The sequence below is a fragment of the Aptenodytes forsteri genome, unplaced genomic scaffold (assembly GCF_000699145.1).
Source record: "Aptenodytes forsteri isolate BGI_AS27 unplaced genomic scaffold, ASM69914v1 Scaffold53, whole genome shotgun sequence".
Lineage (NCBI taxonomy): Eukaryota > Metazoa > Chordata > Aves > Sphenisciformes > Spheniscidae > Aptenodytes > Aptenodytes forsteri.
The window spans coordinates 8,888,580-8,907,258 of record NW_008795909.1 but is presented as its reverse complement, the minus strand read 5'-3'; the positions used below and the strand labels follow the sequence as shown (position 1 = coordinate 8,907,258).

At 47.6% G+C, this 18,679-nt stretch overlaps 1 protein-coding gene across 1 annotated transcript in view; it reads left to right on the top strand.

The window, feature by feature from the left end:
- Nucleotides 1–18,361, top strand: part of PLXNB1 (plexin B1) — a 39,088-nt gene extending 20,727 nt beyond the window's left edge. The window contains exons 15-36 of the mRNA XM_009284416.2: nucleotides 459–564; nucleotides 2,241–2,377; nucleotides 3,017–3,193; nucleotides 3,391–3,559; nucleotides 4,698–4,940; nucleotides 6,467–6,643; nucleotides 6,970–7,118; nucleotides 7,509–7,609; nucleotides 8,431–8,648; nucleotides 8,848–9,026; nucleotides 9,802–9,868; nucleotides 10,452–10,598; nucleotides 11,070–11,247; nucleotides 12,787–12,890; nucleotides 13,568–13,652; nucleotides 14,386–14,552; nucleotides 15,556–15,716; nucleotides 15,965–16,112; nucleotides 16,824–16,888; nucleotides 16,979–17,054; nucleotides 17,426–17,500; nucleotides 18,045–18,361. Of these exons, the coding sequence (XP_009282691.1) occupies nucleotides 459–564; nucleotides 2,241–2,377; nucleotides 3,017–3,193; nucleotides 3,391–3,559; nucleotides 4,698–4,940; nucleotides 6,467–6,643; nucleotides 6,970–7,118; nucleotides 7,509–7,609; nucleotides 8,431–8,648; nucleotides 8,848–9,026; nucleotides 9,802–9,868; nucleotides 10,452–10,598; nucleotides 11,070–11,247; nucleotides 12,787–12,890; nucleotides 13,568–13,652; nucleotides 14,386–14,552; nucleotides 15,556–15,716; nucleotides 15,965–16,112; nucleotides 16,824–16,888; nucleotides 16,979–17,054; nucleotides 17,426–17,500; nucleotides 18,045–18,149 (3,034 nt within the window). The 3' untranslated portion in view covers nucleotides 18,150–18,361. The remainder of the gene's footprint in view (nucleotides 1–458; nucleotides 565–2,240; nucleotides 2,378–3,016; nucleotides 3,194–3,390; nucleotides 3,560–4,697; nucleotides 4,941–6,466; nucleotides 6,644–6,969; nucleotides 7,119–7,508; nucleotides 7,610–8,430; nucleotides 8,649–8,847; nucleotides 9,027–9,801; nucleotides 9,869–10,451; nucleotides 10,599–11,069; nucleotides 11,248–12,786; nucleotides 12,891–13,567; nucleotides 13,653–14,385; nucleotides 14,553–15,555; nucleotides 15,717–15,964; nucleotides 16,113–16,823; nucleotides 16,889–16,978; nucleotides 17,055–17,425; nucleotides 17,501–18,044) is intronic.
- Nucleotides 18,362–18,679: the final 318 nt, after the last annotated feature.

Below are 18,679 nucleotides of genomic sequence, written 5' to 3'. Positions count from 1 at the left end.
TCAGGGGAACTGGCTGGTCCCAGAGCCCACTGGCTGAAGACCAATGCCAGCTAAACCTACAGTCTTGAGTTTTCTTCTGCATCAGACACAGTGCTAATATGTGGATTGACCACTGCTAGCCTGGGGTCAGTCCAGATGTGACTGGTTTGATCAGCTCTGGACAACAGCAGAGTTCTTGCACTCTTCGTGTATCTGTGATACAGTGGGCTTCATCCCTGTCTGTCCCAGAAAGAATAATCTGGGATAGGATGGGCCTGTTTGGAACCACCCCCTGCTTTTTTCTGCTGCACCTAATCCAGTTTTTAAAGGTTTTTCTCAATGTTCGGTTGTATATTCTGAGCGTGTGATAAGGCTGAAAGAAGGGAGCTGCGGTTGCTAGATAGTTTTAGGACATGATACAAGGGATACAGCTCATCTGCTCTTCCGTGGTGTGACACTGTTCTTGGATTGCCCTGCAGTATCGTATGCGTCACTGGCGGGAGCTGGACAGAGAGATTTGGGCACATTGTGGTGGAAGTGCCTGGAGGAGGACGTGGAGTTTCTGGGCATATTTTCACCTATCAGGTAACGTAACTATTGCTGCTTTAATACCTCTCCCTGTTCTTCCAATATCTCTGCTAAATGGCTGTCTATTGCACAAACTTGTGGGACTCTACCAGGCACTTGCTGCTGGTATTTTTATCTGATTTTTCTGGTGTTTGTGTTGTCTGGTGGTTTTGGGTTGGTTTGGGGTTTTTTTTTGGTGTGTGTTTGTTTGGTTTTCCCCCCCCTCTTTAGATTATAAGAACAGCTGCGCTGGGTAATACTAAAGATTCTGTAGTCTAGTGATTTTTTTTTTTTTTTTTTTTTTTTTGGACAATGGTAACTATTAAATGCTTAAAGAGGAAAAATACAGGGTACTTTTCTGATTTGGAGATTAATGACTTAACATCTTACTAAGACTTCTGACTTCCCTTTTATTAATTTGCAAATTGCTGCTTGAACACACTTTTAGCTTCTGACCTTCAGCAGCTAGTGGCAGTAAGTTCAAAGTTACTGTGCGTTGTATGGAGAAATGTTTCCTATTATTTTTAAACACGTTTCTGATAACTTTTTGATACCTTAAACCCAGCAACTATGAAATAATATTTAAGTAGTTTTTAGATACAATTACTTGCTTTTCATCCTTGCTGTGCAACTTACAAGTTATGTACGTAGTTCCATGCCTCCCTCTCCCATGGGAAGGGGAAAAAAATGCCTGAAAAGTCTTAGGCTATTCCATTTTTTGCTGTATAGAACTATTTTATACACTGGATTATGCTTGTTTCTTTTCTCTTGGTTTTGGTTCTGTTATCACCATTTTAAGGCAGGGTGATGAGAACTGCATACTATGTTCAAGATGCGAGTGCAAAAGGAATTTTTACTGTGGCATAAAAATCTTTTTTTCTCAATTCCCTTCCCAGTAATTCCTACCACTTGGTGTGGTTTTGCTGAGATCTGTGCTTACAGCTGGTAGAGTTGTTACGGGTACCAAAGCACTCTTGAATGGGCAGGAGCTATTTTGAAACTCACAACTGTGTACATATGGTTGGGTTGCTTTTTTGCTGTAGTCTCCCTGCTCCTTCTCACGTCATGTATCTCGCTCTTCATTTATCAGCAGTGACTTACTTGTGCCACTCTGCCTGGTTCCTCTAAATTTTGCTGCAGCTCCTCAGTGGTAGTAAGTTTTTGTTACTCTGAATAATTTATCAAATTTCATTTCCCCTTTCCAGGTCACCTATGAGTATGTTTAACAGCACAGATCTCAACACAAATTCTTAGGGCTCCCTGCTGGTAATCTCCTCATCTACTAGACAATTTATTTGCTACCTTGTTTTTCCTAACCCAAGTTATTAATCCAGTTACTGATCTGAACAATCCCTTTGAACTGTTAATCCTAGGGTTTATGTGTGAGGGTCACAGCTCTGCTGTTTACAGCATCCATCTGCCTTTTGCAGTCTGTGGAAAGACTGGTCCCCGATTCGTGGTTCTTGTTGGTGTGATTGATCCCTCCTCTGTTGCCTCTGCTCCATAAGGTAGCTGCTGGAGCCTAGCTGAGGCCTGCCTGTGATTGGGATCTATAGCTTCTATTTTCAGAGCACTGGAGGTCACTGAACATGTTCTGCTGTTTTCTTTCCTTGCCTTATCTTTTGAGGTCCTTGTCACTCACATCCTTTTTTTTTTTTTTTTTCTTCTTCTTTTTTTTCCCCCCCCTCTTCTAGAACCCAGAGCTGAAATCCATTATTCCAACTCAGGGCCCCAAAGCGGGAGGAACCTGCCTTACCCTTCTGGGCTCAAAGCTGCTGACTGGGCATCCCAGTGAGATCAGTGTCCTGCTTGGAGACCTCCCTTGCCACATGTAAGATCAGAGCCTGCCGATGTGCTGGCTGTGCACTGCCCTGAGTCCTTCCCAGAGCCCTGCAGGACGTGATGCTGCCTGGCTCAGCCCTTAGCATGGGCTGTTGGAGCTCTACTCTCATCTGTGTTCCAGGAGATCCTCCCCTTGAGGGTCATGGCAGCAACCTCGACCATCTTACTTTCCTGCCCACGTTCCCTTGGATGTGAACAGTGCTACATGGCCTCTGTTCTGCATGTCCCTTGACAGGACTATACCCCATCCTGACAGCTCTGGTTTTGCTGATGGGGAACTGCAGTTGGCTCCTGCAGACTAACACTAAGAGCTGCTTGTTCTCTTGCATCCTGGGACACGTACACCTGACAGCACTGCTGGTGAGAAGGTGCACATGCCTTGGTAGCATGCTTCCAGTCTCTTCAGTCTGGACAGTGGCTGTACCTGCTTTTTGTCCACGTTCTGCTCACTGACAACTGCCCAGCAGTTATTGCTTGCTTAGATAAGGCACAAGACCTTTCAGCATTAAATTTAGGAAAAAAACAGAAGGGGTTTGCAGACTGTCTGCAAAGAGCAAGGTATAGTACTGTAAAATCTGTCTCTGCAGTGGCTGTGTTAATCCCTTGTTCTCTCTTCTGTCTCTCCAAGCCTCTCTGAGATGACGGAGGATCAGTTGGCATGCCAGACGAGTCCCAGCAATGTGTCCGCAGAACTCCCAGTCACTATCAAATATGGGGACCAAGAGCGGAGACTGGAAGGATCCTTCTTCAGATACACTCTGGATCCCAACATCACTTTTGCAGAGCCACCTAAAAGCTTCCTCAGGTAGAAAGACTGAGTGCACCTTCCCCAGGGCTGTGTGCTGAGGCAGGTACTACAGCACCAATGGCACCTGTTTGTTGAGTTGCACTTTGGAGTAAAGCCAGGCTTGTGGGAATGAGCATAAGCAGAAGGGTGGGAGCACGGGTAAGACAGAGCTAATGAATAATAGGTGGGTGAGATCTGCTGCTTTTCTCTTTCAGTGGAGGGAGAGTGCTCAGAGTTCATGGATACAACTTGGATGTTGTACAGAAACCGAAGATCCGAGTTACAGTTTCTCCATCTGAACGCCGGCGCCGAGGACTGGGACGATGGCGCAGAATCATCCCAGACACCGAGTGCCCTGAGGATGCTCTGTGCAGCATCCAGCAGGTAGCATGGCAAAGTGCTCAGCAGAGCTGAGGGTGCATGAGGGTTGATGTGTTGCTCTGGAGAGGTGGACTTCTTGTCCCTAGGGCTTTTCCCCCCACTTGCTGTTACCTGCTTGGATCATACCAACAGTCTTGGCCAAGTGGAAGTGTTCTCTGCCAGACTGAGAGGTTAAGCACTTTCAGAAACATTTCCATGCGTTGGGTCTGCCTCTGCTTAGAGGTGTGCAGGACTTGTGATGTGGGACACAAACAGCAGGGCAGCAGCGTGGAGATAAAGAAATCTACAGCTGAGCCAGAGAGCTTGTGTGGCTCAGCATGTCCATGCTCCAGACTCTTCCTTTTGCATAGTTCAGCCCATCTCTATAGCCCCTGGGCTCTCTTTCACACCGAGATACAAAAACAGGCAGAGTTCAGTGAAATTACCAGTTCCACCAACATTTTCTGCTCTCCTGCTGCCAGCGTCCCGAGATGGGTCACTACAAGAGGTATTGATGTGATCATCAAGGTCACAGAGCATGCAGCAGAATTTGCAGAGGTAGAGGGTGTTTGGCAGCCAAAGTACAAGAAGGATTTGCATTATTAGTGCAAATGATGGAGGGCTTCCTGTACATAAACTGGGAGAATATGCTCCTGATGCACATGCATCAATAATAGCTGGTTTTACCCATGTTCTTAGGAAGGCATTTGTGGCTGTAGGGGAGGAAAAAAAAATTGACTCTAATACTTTCACCAAATGTGTAAAACATCCAACCGGACGAAGGAACACTTCTTTCACAGAAGCATTCAGGCTAGGAAATCAGCCTTCCATTGAAGGTCTTTGGTCCCATTTTGTCAGAGCAGGGAGATCTAAAGCTGATGCCTCTCCAGAATTTGCTGCCGGAGAAATGTCAGAGCTGATTTCGACGACCTACATACTTGCAACAAAACCAGTGCTATGAAAACTTTCTTTAGAGGAGCATGGGGAATTTCTCAGATCTTGGATTTTTCCCTCTACAATTAAGCAGAGTTCCTCTGGCAGTGCTCCAGATGAGAGGAATGCAGACTGGCCCCAGATTGCTCAGGGTTGGGAAGCATTGCAAAGCTGCAGGAAAAGCATTAGTGTTTCACTACTGACACCTTTTTTTGCCTTTCTCATTTAGTTTGAAGAACCATGTCTTGTTAACTCCTCCTACCTGATCCTGTGCAAAACTCCAGCCATTAACCTGCTGTTGCGGAGTGTCCGTATCAAACTGGAATTTATTCTGGATAATCTGAGCTTTGATTTCAACTCATTGCATCCCATGCCCTTCTCTTACGAAGTCAACCCCATCCTAAAACCATTGAATGCTGAAGACCCTGCCAAACCATATCGTCACAAGCCGGGAAGTGTCATCTCTGTGGAGGTAACACAAAAACTAGCTGGAAATAATGTTCCTTGGACAAAGTTCATTCTGACCTGAGTGTTTTAAATTGGTGTCATGCAGCATCCAAGCATTTGACAGGCTTACAACCTGTTACAGCACGTCTACTTTGACCTATGAGAAATGGTACATAAGAAGAGGGAAAAGAGTGCGTCAAAAAAGCCTCTTGAGCCCATAAATCATTGTTAAGGGCTTCATAGGGCTTGTGGAAACTTCCGTGCTTTTTTTTATTTTTAATCCTAATAAACTATTTGTATATGAGATATCAGTACTAAATAAACCCCACATCCTATTCTCAGCTGCTGGCTTTTTCATAACTTCTTAAGACTCCTCTAGAAGTAACTTAGGAGTAAAAGAACCGTGGCAGTAGGGAAGACCTGTTACTAGGTGGAGGTAGGAAAATCACTCTTTAAAGATGATATGGAAGGCAGAGTGGCTAATGTTTTTTCTGTACATGCAAGAAAAAAAATCTCTGAGGTATTTCTTTTGTATGGAAAGGTACTTCCTAGTTCAGTACTCATTAAGAAAGTTAATGGCCACAGCTGGAGGTGCACTTTCTTCACTTGCTCTTTTTTCGCATATGAGTAAAAACTGTGAGGATGTACTAGTCTAGAAATGTCTAGACTGCTGCATTGGTATTGAATGCATCTTGGAGAAGTAGGGCAATTTGAGAAGACTGAAAGAGAACTAACAAGATGCAAGCTTTCAAAGAGCAAGGGGGTTGATCTACCGACCTGTCAGGACACCCTGACAGAGCTCTGGGCAAAAGCACGAAAACGCTGCTGCAGGATTCAGCTTAGAAAGCATTAAAACAAAAATGTAATTAACATCAGTCAGCATGGTTTTATTTAAAAAAAAAAATAAATCTTAATCCCCAAAAATTAAAGCAGATTTGTGTAGCAGATAAGAACAATAGCATAAATGTGTTACACCTTTGAAAGGCATTGATAGACTCACCTGAGTGCGTAGGTTAACTGACATGAGACTACCTTTTTAAATATATACGTCAGCATGGTTTTATTTAAAATAAAAAAAAAAATAAATCTTAATCCCCAAAAATTAAAGCAGATTTGTGTAGCAGATAAGAACAATAGCATAAATGTGTTACACCTTTGAAAGGCATTGATTGACTCACCTGAGTGCGTAGGTTAACTGACATGAGACTACCTTTTTAAATATATACACATTGTGTGTATGTATGTGCATATACATACAGGGTGAAGAGTTGAGCTTAGTCGTGCTGCGGCTGAAGGGCCTTAAGACGACAGGCTATTTATAACTGTACTTATGCAGCATGGTATGGGTCCTAAAGCTGTAATCTAAATCGTATGCAAGTGAATTTTTTAGCTTACAAAATGAACTTCTGCAGCCAATTCAGATGCAAGCCTAGTCAGAGAAGAAAAAAGGCTGCTTTCATCCTATGGTGTTGGTCTCCATCTTCTCTGGAGCCATGGAAATGCAGAGTTGTTTTTTCCCCGATTTGATGTGCTGTTCCACATCTGTTCCAGGGGGAAAATCTAGATCTGGCTATTTCCAAGGATGAAGTTATGGCTATGATTGGGGAAGGAATCTGTGTGGTGAAGACACTAACAAGGAATCATCTCTACTGTGAGCCTCCCTCTGAGCAGCCAGCTCCGCGGCACCGCACGAAGCGGGAGGGCACAGACTTGCTCCCAGAGTTCACGGTAGGGAATTGGCAGTACTGCAAGAAATCCTGTTGTTTGTTGAAGCACAAGCAAGAAGTAGTGGTGGAGGCAGGGAGTGGGATGGGAAGTGGAGGAAAGGCAGAAGCCCTGGTGGGGGACAGTGGAGGTACCAGGGGTGGCAAGGAGCTGTTCTTGTTCTCAACTCTACTCTTACGTGCCTGAAAGCAAATGGTATAGCTGGATTCAGGAGTTGTGCTGTGGGACAGCTTTGCTAGAGAGCTGTATGCCACCTGTACCCATTCTGGAGAAGCCCTGTGGCACCCTTGCTGCACTGAGCTTACGTCGTGGCACATGCTTTCTTACAGGTACAGATGGGAAACCTGAACTTCCTCCTGGGCCGAGTGCAGTATGACACAGAAAGCCAGCTCACCTTCCCGCTGGAGGCACAGATTGGTTTGGGTGTTGGTGCATCCTTTGTGGCACTAATTGTTCTGGTCATTGTCTTTATATACAGGTAAGAAACTCTGGCATTGTATGAGGTCTTTAAGTTCCTCTACAACGTTATTTAGTGGATGTGGCCAAGCGTGTACATCTTGGGCCTAAACAAGGTCCCAGTTTTCTTTATTTTGTGCCACATTCTGAGCCCCTGGTGGTGTTGGTTGTGTGAGGCATGTTGCACCTGCTGGTCACAGCCTGTACTGTGGTTCATTCAGAGCCCCCACCTAATGGGTGCTCCAAGAGACACATCTAGTTTACAGAACACTGTTGGGTATCCTGTAAAGGAGATGTTCAGCAGAAATCACCTCAACACCAACTGCCCTGGAGTCTTTGGCAGCAACACAACAGTTGGCAAGGACAATCCCTGGGCTAGGGCCACTGGGAACAATTCTGCTTCTTACTGCAGGAGGAAGAGCAAACAGGCTCTCCGGGATTACAAGAAAGTTCAAATCCAGCTGGAAAATCTGGAAACAAGTGTTCGGGACAGATGCAAAAAGGAATTCACAGGTCAGTCACAGAGCTCCTAGGTTCTTGCAGCTTCAGGGAAGCTTGAAGAACCACTCTCAGCCCTACCTCTCTTTCCCTTCCTGCATACTTGTTTGGGTAGCTCAGAGCAGGCAATAACTTTAACCAGTGCTAATGCATTGAAACAGGTAGCCAAATTCTTTCATCTTTAATTCTTCTCTTTAATTCAGAGCACAGTGATCTATACTGACCCCTCTCATTCTCCAGTTCATCCTCCAGACTCAGATGAAGAGCTAAGGTCAAGACAGCGCACTTGGAAAGACCTTAAGGACAGCTAGTCCAGTCTGTGTAGGGCAAGTTGAATTACACCCCATATTTTGGGCCCGCAAACCTTGTACTTCAGCTGCTTACAGCAGTGAGCCCTTGTGTTGGGAGACCTGGGGCTCTAAAACTGTGCAGGTGACTCAGATTGTAATCTCCAACTAATGTGGGAAGCAGCGAGGAGCAGGAGATCTCTAATACTCTGTCTCTGATGTAGGTAATGCCTGTAACCACAGGTCCATGCTGAACAGTGGCTTCCTCTTTATAAGGCTGGAAGCCAGCCCTCAACTGTAAATGAGAATAATCACCAAATTCACCTTCTGGTTCCTCCCCGAGGCTGGAAGCTTCCTAAAGCAGTTTCTCTCAGTGCCTAGTCTGGTTTTAAATGTTCTAGCAATGGGACCCCAATGTGCCTCTTCCCGACAGGAAACATCCTTCCTCAGTCCCATCCTGCTGGCCCTAGTTCCCACACTCCCATCATGCTCTGCACCATCGGTTGTGTGATCGTGCCGTCAGCCTCATGGGCATTTCCTTTCCCTCAGACCTCATGACTGAGATGATGGACCTCACAAGTGACCTTGTGGGCACAGGAATCCCCTTCTTGGACTACAAGTCCTATGCAGAGCGAATTTTCTTCCCCGGCCACCGTGAGTCACCACTGCAAAGGGACCTGGACATCCCTGAGTGCCGGCGGCAAACTGTGGAGCAGGGCTTGGTCCAGCTCTCCAACCTGCTCAACAGCAAGCTCTTCCTCACCAAGGTAATGTCCCTCTCTCTGTCTGCAGCCTGCGGTGGGGTCAGGGCCCACGTCACTGGCAGCTGGTGGCAGGAAGCGGGCAGCGTCTGTGAAAGTTCATTCCTGAATAGCTCCCTGCAGCAGCACTTCTTCCAAGAGCCGGTAGCTGTGACTGCCTTGTTTTCAGCAGATTCACACACTGGCTTATCTCTCTCCCCACCAGTTCATCCACACTCTGGAAATCCAGCGCACTTTCTCTCCGAGAGACCGGGCCTATGTGGCATCATTGCTGACTGTGTCGCTGCATGGGAAGCTGGAGTACTTCACTGACATCCTCAAAACACTCCTGAATGACCTTGTGGAGCAGTATGTGGCCAAGAACCCCAAGTTGATGCTGCGGAGGTGAGCCAGCCAGCCATGGTCCCACTGCTAGCTACCCGAGGGGACAGAGCCTTTCTGCCCAGCTGGCAAGCTCTGAAACTCATGTGGGTAGGATAACATCATGGCATGGGCTGCAGCTGTAAGACCAGCGTGTGTCCAGACAACACGCATCAAAAGGGAGAAAGCAATGATAATACAATGAATACATACATGTTACATGCAGTAACAACGATACCCCCCTCCCCAGTCAGCAACTGGCAGGGAAGATAGCAGGAAAGGTGTGAAAAAAGTAGGAAGCTGGAGTTGCCCACCCCAAATTCCTCTTTTGAAGCTGCTGTACATTAACTCTCTCCTTGTGTTCAGGTACTAGGGCTCTGCCACATCTGCTAATCTCACTTTGCTGTTTAGAGGTCCCCGGGCTCGCAGTCATGCCATGTTTGGAAGCTAAACTGTCTCCTGTGTTGGGATCCCCATTAGCCTCCTGTCTGGTCCATCCTTCTGATCTTTTTGGGTTTTGTTCACAAATTTCCCTTGTTTGAGACCTACCCAAGGCTTTCTTCTCTGTCCCCTGCTTGTCTGTCTCTCCACTTCTGTAATTTGGTGCCTCCTTCAGGCTGAAAAGTGCCTTAAATAAGTGGTATCAAAAGCATTAACCTTACTGGTCTCTAAAGTCCTTCTCCCCCCCCCCCCCGCCACTTGATCCTGTATCGTCATTCTCAAGGGGAGTGATCTTTATCTCCAAATCCCTCCCTGCTGTGCACCGTATTCCTGTGACCAACCTTATGCTCTCTTTCAGGACAGAAACAGTGGTAGAGAAGCTGTTAACCAACTGGATGTCCATCTGCCTGTACGCATTTGTGAGGGTAAGCTTTTTGTCCCTTTGTGGTGTAGAGGTGCCAAAAGAGGGGAGACAGCCACAGCTTTGCTTTGTGCCTCCCTCGTAGCTGCAATAGTGCCAGAGTCATCCTGTATTTCAGGGTGGGGAATGAGAGAGCTGGGCTGTTCACTGGAGAGAGGAATGCTTAAATCAGCATTAATACCACTCAGCATTTCCAGGATGTTTTGCCAGATCATGGAGGGCTCGGTGTAGCTCCTTTATCTTGAGACACGCTGGCCATAGGATGGTTTGTTCATGGGGAGGACAGATTCTGATCGAATTCCTTTCCTGGGGAGGGGGTGGCAAGGAGAGTCTCTCAGGTTAGTGACGCAGAGGCAGAGCAATGCCTTGGTCTTGTGCAGCCGCCTGGTAGTTGGCCCGTGCACCTTCCTTGTTCATGGAGCAGGAGCTGTCGGCAGAGGCTCTGTCTGTGCCTCCTGTGGCTTAGCTGCTGTATCCTCAGTCCTGCTTCTCCTCTGCTTGGGTGTCCATATTGCCAAGCCATTGGGCTCTGCTGGGAAGAGGAAGCTGAATTTCTCTCAGGTGAAACTCCTTCCTTTCTGTGTCAGGACTCTGTTGGGGAGCCACTTTACATGCTGTTTCGAGGAATCAAGCACCAGGTGGACAAAGGGCCAGTCGACTGGGTGACAGGGAAAGCCAAATATACCCTAAATGACAACCGCCTTTTGAGAGAGGACCTGGAGTACCGGACTCTGGTAAGCACCAAATCTTTTTTTCCCTCTGGGCTCTCTGATGGGACAGGGCTGAATGTCTCTCCTATTATTGAGGCAGAAGTGCAGCATCCTGCCTCTGTCTCCTGGAAGCCAGGTTTAGCCCAGCAGCCCAACTCCATAGATGAGCAAGAGCTCTGCTAAATCAGGCACTTTTGCCCTAGGCTGATAGGGGCCGTCGCCACAGTAATCTGGTGTATGTGCTGTGCTCTGTGTCTAGAAATAAGGGGGTGAAATTGCTGATGGCACACGAAAGCCCCTCCCCAACGCTGTTGAACCTGCTTCCAGCTCTTGACACAAGACTGAGAACACATCTGTGATGTTTTCTTTTCTGAAACTCTTCCAGTGAAAGGACTAGCTGTTAACTCGCCTTAATGCAAACTATATCGAAGGTGTAAATGTTTCAGATGTAATCTTATCAGCTGAGTAGCTGCAACCTTTTCTTTTCTTTCCCAGACCTTAAACGCTTTGACACAAGCAGGAGTTGCTGCAGGAGGGGCGGAGGACTCCCAAGGGATTTCTGCGAAAGTGCTAGACTGTGACACCATAACACAGGTGAAGGAGAAAATCCTAGATCAGATCTATAAAGGGACGCCATACTGTCACCGACCAGACCCAGACACCCTGGACCTCGGTGAGCAGAACTCCTTGGTGCCAAAACTCAGTGAGGAAGTGGAAGAGTGGTCGTTTGCTATCTGTGCGCAGCACCCTGGCATGCGTGACGTTTGTCGTTCTCTGCTGAGTGTGCAGAGTCACTGACCAAGGATCTTGCACTCTGGCTGGACCCAACAGGGCATGATGCAGGAAAGAGGCTAACAGCAAGAGGTAGGGGTGGGAAAGAAGCAGTTGGGTCCAGCCCCTTCCATTTCATGGTGTTCTTTGCCAGACTTTGGCCCATGGCAATGGCTTGGGCAAGGGGACACAGGGAAAAAAAGCATGGATAATGTGTAGGAGGGGAGGACAATTTGAGTGCAGTGCGGAGATGCTGTAGTCATAGACTGGCTCTTCCTGCCAGTGAAGTCAATGGCAGTATCTCAGTAATGGATGTCAGGGAGGATTTTGCCCACAGTCGTTAATGAAAGGTAGGACTTACACAGTGAGGGAAGCCACTCAGTTTTCCATCTTCTTCATTCCTTGGCTGTTGCTGAACAGTGGTGACATTTATAGATGAGGAGGTACTGGGGGAATAGCAGGTAATAGGACTATGGGTGCATATTTGTGGTTTGAATCACCTGCTTGAAGAGTCACAATCTGACAGAATTCCTAGGAACTCGGCAAGTGTCAGATGAGAGACCTGGGCGGCCAGGTGGCCGCCCGTCCCTGTGCTCTAGGAGACTGTCCTGTGACTGCAGGACTCTGTGTTGTTACAGGTACTTGCTCAGATTATGCTGCCTGTGAAACAGCATGGGCAAAGGTTGACCAGGATCAGTGGGTGAGTGACGAGGGATATGGCAGGTCAAAGCGAGGCAGTGATCTCACAGGTGCTGTGCTCTGAGGCAGGACCACTACTGGAACCGGATTTTGCTGTTCACTCTCCAGGAGAATGTGGAAATAACAGGGAGAAGTGCAAACAACTTTGAATTATCCTGGGGATGGAAAGCAAACCTGAAAGGGTTCAAGAGCTTAACAACTTCAGCTTGTTGGAGAGAAGGCCGATATGCAACTCAATGCCTTTATAAATGGAGAAAAATATCTGACATTAAAGACTTCCTGGGCTTAAGTTCTGAGGCTCTACAGACTTTTCTGTTAATCCTCTTCCTTCAAGGTGGTGGATAGACTGAATTGGCAAATCATGCCCCTTTTATTCAGGACAGTCAAACCTGAAGTGGTCTCTCAAAAGCTGCAGAAGAAAATTTTGTTATTCAATAACTGGGTAAAAAACTCAGTGCCAGTAGATGCAAAGGATTTACGTGCAGAAAATTAATCCTGGGTGTGTTTATGTACACAGATAGTTTGGATGCGTGCATCACAACAGTGTGCCCATGGGAGCTTTCTCCTACTCCCTGACTGTTGGGCTGATGAACTCCCAGCCCTCCCGTGATGCTGATGTAGCTTGAGCATTAGTTTTCTCTGGCATAGAGTTCCACTAGTTCAGGTTGAAACACAACAGACTTCAGAGATGCCTCAACTTAACAGTTTATCTTTTCATTTTTCTGTGTTTTAATGGCTGTAGAGTGGAGATCAGGGCTGGCAGGTCATCTGATACTGTCTGATGAGGATGTGACATCTGTCGTTCAAGGAACTTGGAAACGCCTGAACACTCTTCAGCATTACAAGGTCAGAACTCAGTCTACCATTGCCTTCTCTCTCATCTTCTACACACTGTCATGCTCTATTTGTGGCTCTGGCTCCTGGTGGATCACTGTCAAAAGGTTGGAGCTTTCTTGCAGCAGCATGATCAAATTAAGTCAGTGCCTGCACTGTGGCCTGCACTCTGACTTCAACAAGCATCGAAGTGCCCTCCTTAACCTGTACCTGAGACGTGGGCAGGTGTAGAGCTTGGAAGGAGACGCACAAGTTCATGCTTGGTGGCTGTTGCAATGAAGGCGATGCTGCTGGACCTGTTAATGATCCAGTCCAAATCAGTTAGTAGGTGATGGTGCACTGATCTGCGAAGTAGCTTCTAGCAATGGAAAGGGTTGGTTTTTTTACTACCTTGCACCAATGTGTCGTATCTTGCACCAATATGTCATACCTTGCTGCAACACGTTCTAGATGTGAATGACCTCAATCCCTGAGTATTACCATCTTCATCGTACTTTGCACATCAGTTTTTTAATTGGTACAAACAAGATTCTCCCACCATCAGGAAAGACAGTGATGGTCCCCCAAATCCCTGTTTCTGTCCCTATTTCTAGTAATAGTATAGTCTGTTTTGGTCTACAAGCACTTGCCTGTTGTGCTGATGAGAAACATGACATCTGTTTTGAATGTTGATTTTTGCTTGTGTGCAGGTGCCTGACGGAGCAACAGTAGCACTGGTCCCACGCCTGACCAAGCACATCCATAGGGAGAATCAGGATTACATCCCAGGAGAGAGTGAGTTTGATGTCCTGTTCTCATAAAATGATTTCATAGCACTTGCCAGTTAGTGGGTCATGTCTCTTGCCATAGCCCCAGCTTTATGCTGCTATAGAAGGCTGATAGATGATTTGGACCCTCATAGGATTGTCAGGAAATTGAAAGCTTGGGCAGGTGAGATGAGAGAAAAGCAAAAGAGTGTAAGAGCAGAGGAAAGCCAGGCTGGGCATGAAAATGCAGGATGAGCACAGTTCTCTAGGTCTGACTCTCTAGGGCAGAGCACAGTCTGCAACTTGTAGGAATCTTAATACCCTCAGGTGCTGAGCGTGGCCCGAGGGTGGCGATGGGATGCCAGGCAGTTACCTTACTGCCTGGCAGAGCGAACAGCTCCATGGATACTCCTGTGGCACGTGGGACAATAGCCATAGGCTGCAGCTTAACAGGTTCAAACTGGACGTGGAAAAAAAATTTCTTCAGCGAAAGGGTGGTGCAGCCCTGGAACAGACCACTGGGGTGGTGGGGGATCTCTGGGGAAGTTTCCAAGACCTTGAAGGTTTTGGGTGGACAAAGGCAACCTGCTGTAGTGCTAGCAACAGTTGTACTCTGTGCAGAAGGCTGGATAGAGGCCTCCAGAGGTTCCTTCCCATTTGTGTTTCTATCATACTGTGAAATCTTGCTTCCTTGGGGCTCACCTGGCCAAGCTCTACTGTGAGAGAACTGACACTCATCTGTAAACAATTGCTTGTTTTAGAAACACCAATGCTGGAGGATGCAGATGAAGGTGGGATCAAACTTTGGCACTTGGTAAAACCAACAGAAGAGCCAGAGCTTCCCAAGCATCGGCGTGGGAGCTTAAGAGATCGGGAGCGAGCCAAGGCAATCCCGGAGATCTATCTGACACGTCTACTCTCAATGAAGGTGAGAAGAAGCACAGATTGTGTTGTGCGTGGGATCCTGTCTTCCTTCATATCCCCTGGCAGATTGCAGGGATGTGTATGAAGATGAAGAGCCCCTTTGCCTGGGTTGATGCACGTGCTGGTTGTTTCCCCTTCGATCCCAGCCCTGCAGTGCCGAACTTCTTCTCCTACTAATGGGTTGAGTTCTGCAGAGCCTCTAGAAGAGTGAGAAACGGTTTTATCCCTGTGTCCACCCCATGTTTGTCTTTGTGTGTCCCACAGAAAAAAGCAGGTACCCTGTGCTTCGCAGCAGAGTTTCTTTGGCAGCAGTGTCCCCTGGGCTGCCATGTCTGCTCACCTTCCACCCCACCCAGGGCCAAGAAGACAGGACTGACCTGTTACCTGCTGCAGCAAGATGATGCTAATAGTACACACCAGCCATGTACAGATTCAGCTGCAGTCATAAATCAGGCATAGCGCCTGCTCACATTCTCCTTTTTGCTTTATTCCAGTGTCATTGTTAAAAAATTGACTCAGGAACTTGTCCCTCTGCTCTGTTCTCAAGAAAGGATCAGCTTTTGGCATCCAGGTTCCCCAGCAATGCCCTGCTTGCTGTTCCTCAAGGGACAGCCTTCCTCCTGCTGCTGAGCAAACCCCTTCTCCTTGTTCCTGTCCGACTGAATACAGCTGCTGGCAGCCAGCAGTCCCCCTCCACTAGGCAGTCTCTGTGGTTCAGTGCCATTCCATCATGTTGCAAGCTTTCCCCTTTACCTGCAGTGGCTCTGACTACATCTGATTCCCCTCCGCGTTTTGCTTTGTTCATGAGCTTCTTCCTGGCCTCTGTTCCAGAAACCACCGGGGCCTCCTTTCTCCTTTGCTGCCGCTCCCTGAAGCGGAGGGGAGGTAGCTTTGGACCGGTGAGGGGAGGTTGCTGAGCAGCAGAGGGTAACCTCTCATCTGCCTGGGGCCTGGGTTCTCCAGTCTCCTCTGCCTGCGCTGACTCTGTCCTGCTCGGTTCTCCACAGGGCACTCTGCAGAAGTTTGTGGATGACTTGTTCCAGGTCATCCTCAGTACCAACCGCCCTGTCCCTCTGGCAGTCAAGTACTTCTTTGACCTGTTGGATGAGCAGGCGATACACTATGGGATCGCAGACCCTGAGACCATCCATATCTGGAAGACAAACAGGTATGGTGTTCCTGTGGGCCCCGGAGGAGGCACTGCTAAGCTGTCTAGAGCTGATCACTTGCAAAGTGACAGCCACCTTTGCCTGCTGAGGAGGAGCAAAATGGGAGTGCAAGGCAGCAGTGCATGGTGTGAAAAGCTGGTTTTGCTGGGAGGGCAAAGCTGGGAGATGCAGTAATGTGCAGAATATCTTTCAGCACCATAGCTGCTACCTTTGCTGATACCCTGTTGTGCTTCCGTCTTCTCTGCAGCCTGCCCCTGCGGTTCTGGATCAACATCATCAAGAATCCCCAGTTTGTTTTTGATGTGCAGACGTCAGATAACGTAGATGCTGTGCTCCTGGTCATTGCACAGACCTTCATGGACTCCTGTACAATAGCTGACCATAAGTTAGGGCGGGTAAGTACAGAGGGAGAAGGGAGCATGGTTGGCACAGTTGAGCAGTGCTGCCCCAGGAAGGCAATAATGCCTGTGTAGTGCCATTGGGATGCCGTGCCCGCTCCTTGCCCCTGTGTGCCACTGGAACACTGGAGAGCGACTCAGCGGGGACTCCTGGGAAAAGAGGAGGAGCTCGTTTTGTTTAGCGTACAAAAGAAGTTGAGGGGTGCTTTTATTTACAGCTTACAGCTACTTGAGGGACAGAAATAAACTCTAGCTGGCTGTGGCAGACAGTGTAAGTCACAGGATGCATCTTGGAAGATTCAGGCTGGCCATTGAAAAACTTTTTACCACCACTACCCGCCCTGTGCTGAGGGTGGAGCAGCCCTGCACAGGTCACCAGAGATGGGATGGGGGTGGATCTCTGGAGGATTTCCAGAATCAGCTGTGCAAAGCCATAGCCAATGTGATCTCATACTGGTGATCACCCAGCTCCAAGTGGAAGGCTGGACTAGGGATCCCAGAAGTCCCTTCACCAACACATCTCATGGTTCCTCAGACTGCATTACTAGAAGGGAGCCTGGTGTTTGAAGTGCCTCTCCATGCAGAGGACAGAAATTCCCGATCCTGAATGAAGGACAGAAAATAGCAGTGATGGTGTTACCTGCTAAGGTTAGTCCACAGCACGATGAAGGAGCTTTTTGTAATCAATTCTGGTTTTGCATGTTCAAGGACTCTCCGATCAATAAGCTGCTCTATGCCCGGGACATTCCTCGCTACAAGCAGATGGTGGAAAGGTAAGCAATGAATGTGAGGCATCGTGGTTTAAGCAGTAGGAAGGAGGCTAGGAGGAACTATACTCTAATTGCCTGTGTACCACTCTATAGGTATTACGCAGACATTCGTCAGACCATCTCTGCCAGTGACCAGGAGATGAACTCTGCCCTGGCTGAGCTATCACGGGTAAATAAAATTATTTATTTCAGAAATCACCCTGGCCCCACACCTGTGTGTCTAATAGAAAGTTAGATGGGATATTCCAGCTGAGTGTGCAGTTCTGCTCAGAAATACTGACCGTTCCCAGTGGCTGCTCTGCTTTGTGGCACCACTGGGAGGGCGAGGGTCTGCCCAGCTAGCACTGAAGAGAAAAGCGTAGTCAAGGATTCAGGACAAGGAGTACGTGTGGTTTTTCCTTTGCTAGGAACCATCGGTGAATTCCCTTTCCTGTTGCTTTGTGCAACAGGCACATTTCCTAATGAGTTGTGAGGACGCAGAATTTAGAAGAACAATTGTTAGGTGTCTCACGGTTTTGTCTAACTTCCTCTCTTATTCAGAATTACTCAGGTGACCTCAATTCCCTGGTGGCTCTACATGAATTGTACAAATACATCAATAAGTACTATGACCAGGTGAGCGTGTGTCTCCAGCAGGTATGAACGTGCCCTTCTCCTTTTACCGTCCAATCAAAAAAAATCTAAAAATTAATAATTAAGAGCAGCCAGACTATTACAACTCTGTGTATTGTTTCACTGGCACGTGTAACTTTCATGTTGTAAGTTTGCTTTATTCTTATCAAAGAGGGAGGGAGGAAATCACAAAAAAGGACTTATCTCTAACTTGGAGGCTGTTGGGATTTCACGTACGCTTCTTTTTTTTGACTCCGGTATCCAAATATTCTACTTAAAAATGAAATGCAGTTAGTTCAGATTCACTTACTAAAGATAACATTTTCAGGTGAGAAGTTTAGCATTCTTTTTGCACTATGAGGTTTATAAGTTATTAGGACAAATCTAGAATACTTATTTTGCGGTTAATTTGAGAATTACTACATACCCACTCTAGTCTTGAGCACGCTGGATTCCAGCTTGGGGCTCTCCGCTGTGCATGGAGTTGAGCTGGTTGACAGTGTTGCGTGCTGGAGAAAGGCTGCCAGTGAGCTCTGTCTCGTTGCAGATCATTACTGCCTTGGAAGAAGACCCAACGGCACAGAAGATGCAGCTCGGATATAGACTACAACAGATCGCAGCAGCTGTGGAGAATAAAGTCACAGACTTGTGACAGGCGCAGACAGACTGCTCTCCCCTGGCTGAACGGGGACAGTGCTCGTCCTAGCTATACACAGGGTGTCCTGCTGCCATTGGAACCAGACTCTCCCAGGAACCCGCGGGTGACATGAATGGGGATGGCCAAGGCAGTACAAAGTACAAGCGTCCTTGCATCTCAGAGAATATTTTTTTACAGTTTTTTCTTTTTAAAAGCAAAACAAAACAAAAAAACCCAAACTTTGGTTTTCCTCTGGCAGACTGTCAGGGGGACCACACAGCTCCTTCCTACAGATGTCACATGAACGTGCCAAGTTTCCAAACAACGTTGTTGAAGAGCCAGGTGACACCACCGAGCAGCGTGTCTGTGGAGTCCTCGGCCTTGCACGGATGCCCTTGCCAGTGCTGGGAGACTCCCCTACTGCAGCTGCTCACTTCAGCGGGGATGCAGGAAGCTTTCCCCAGGCTGACAGCTGTGCTAGCCTCTGTCCCCGGCTAGCGAGCACTCCTGCAGTGTCCCATCTGAGAAACTTCCTTGCAGCAATG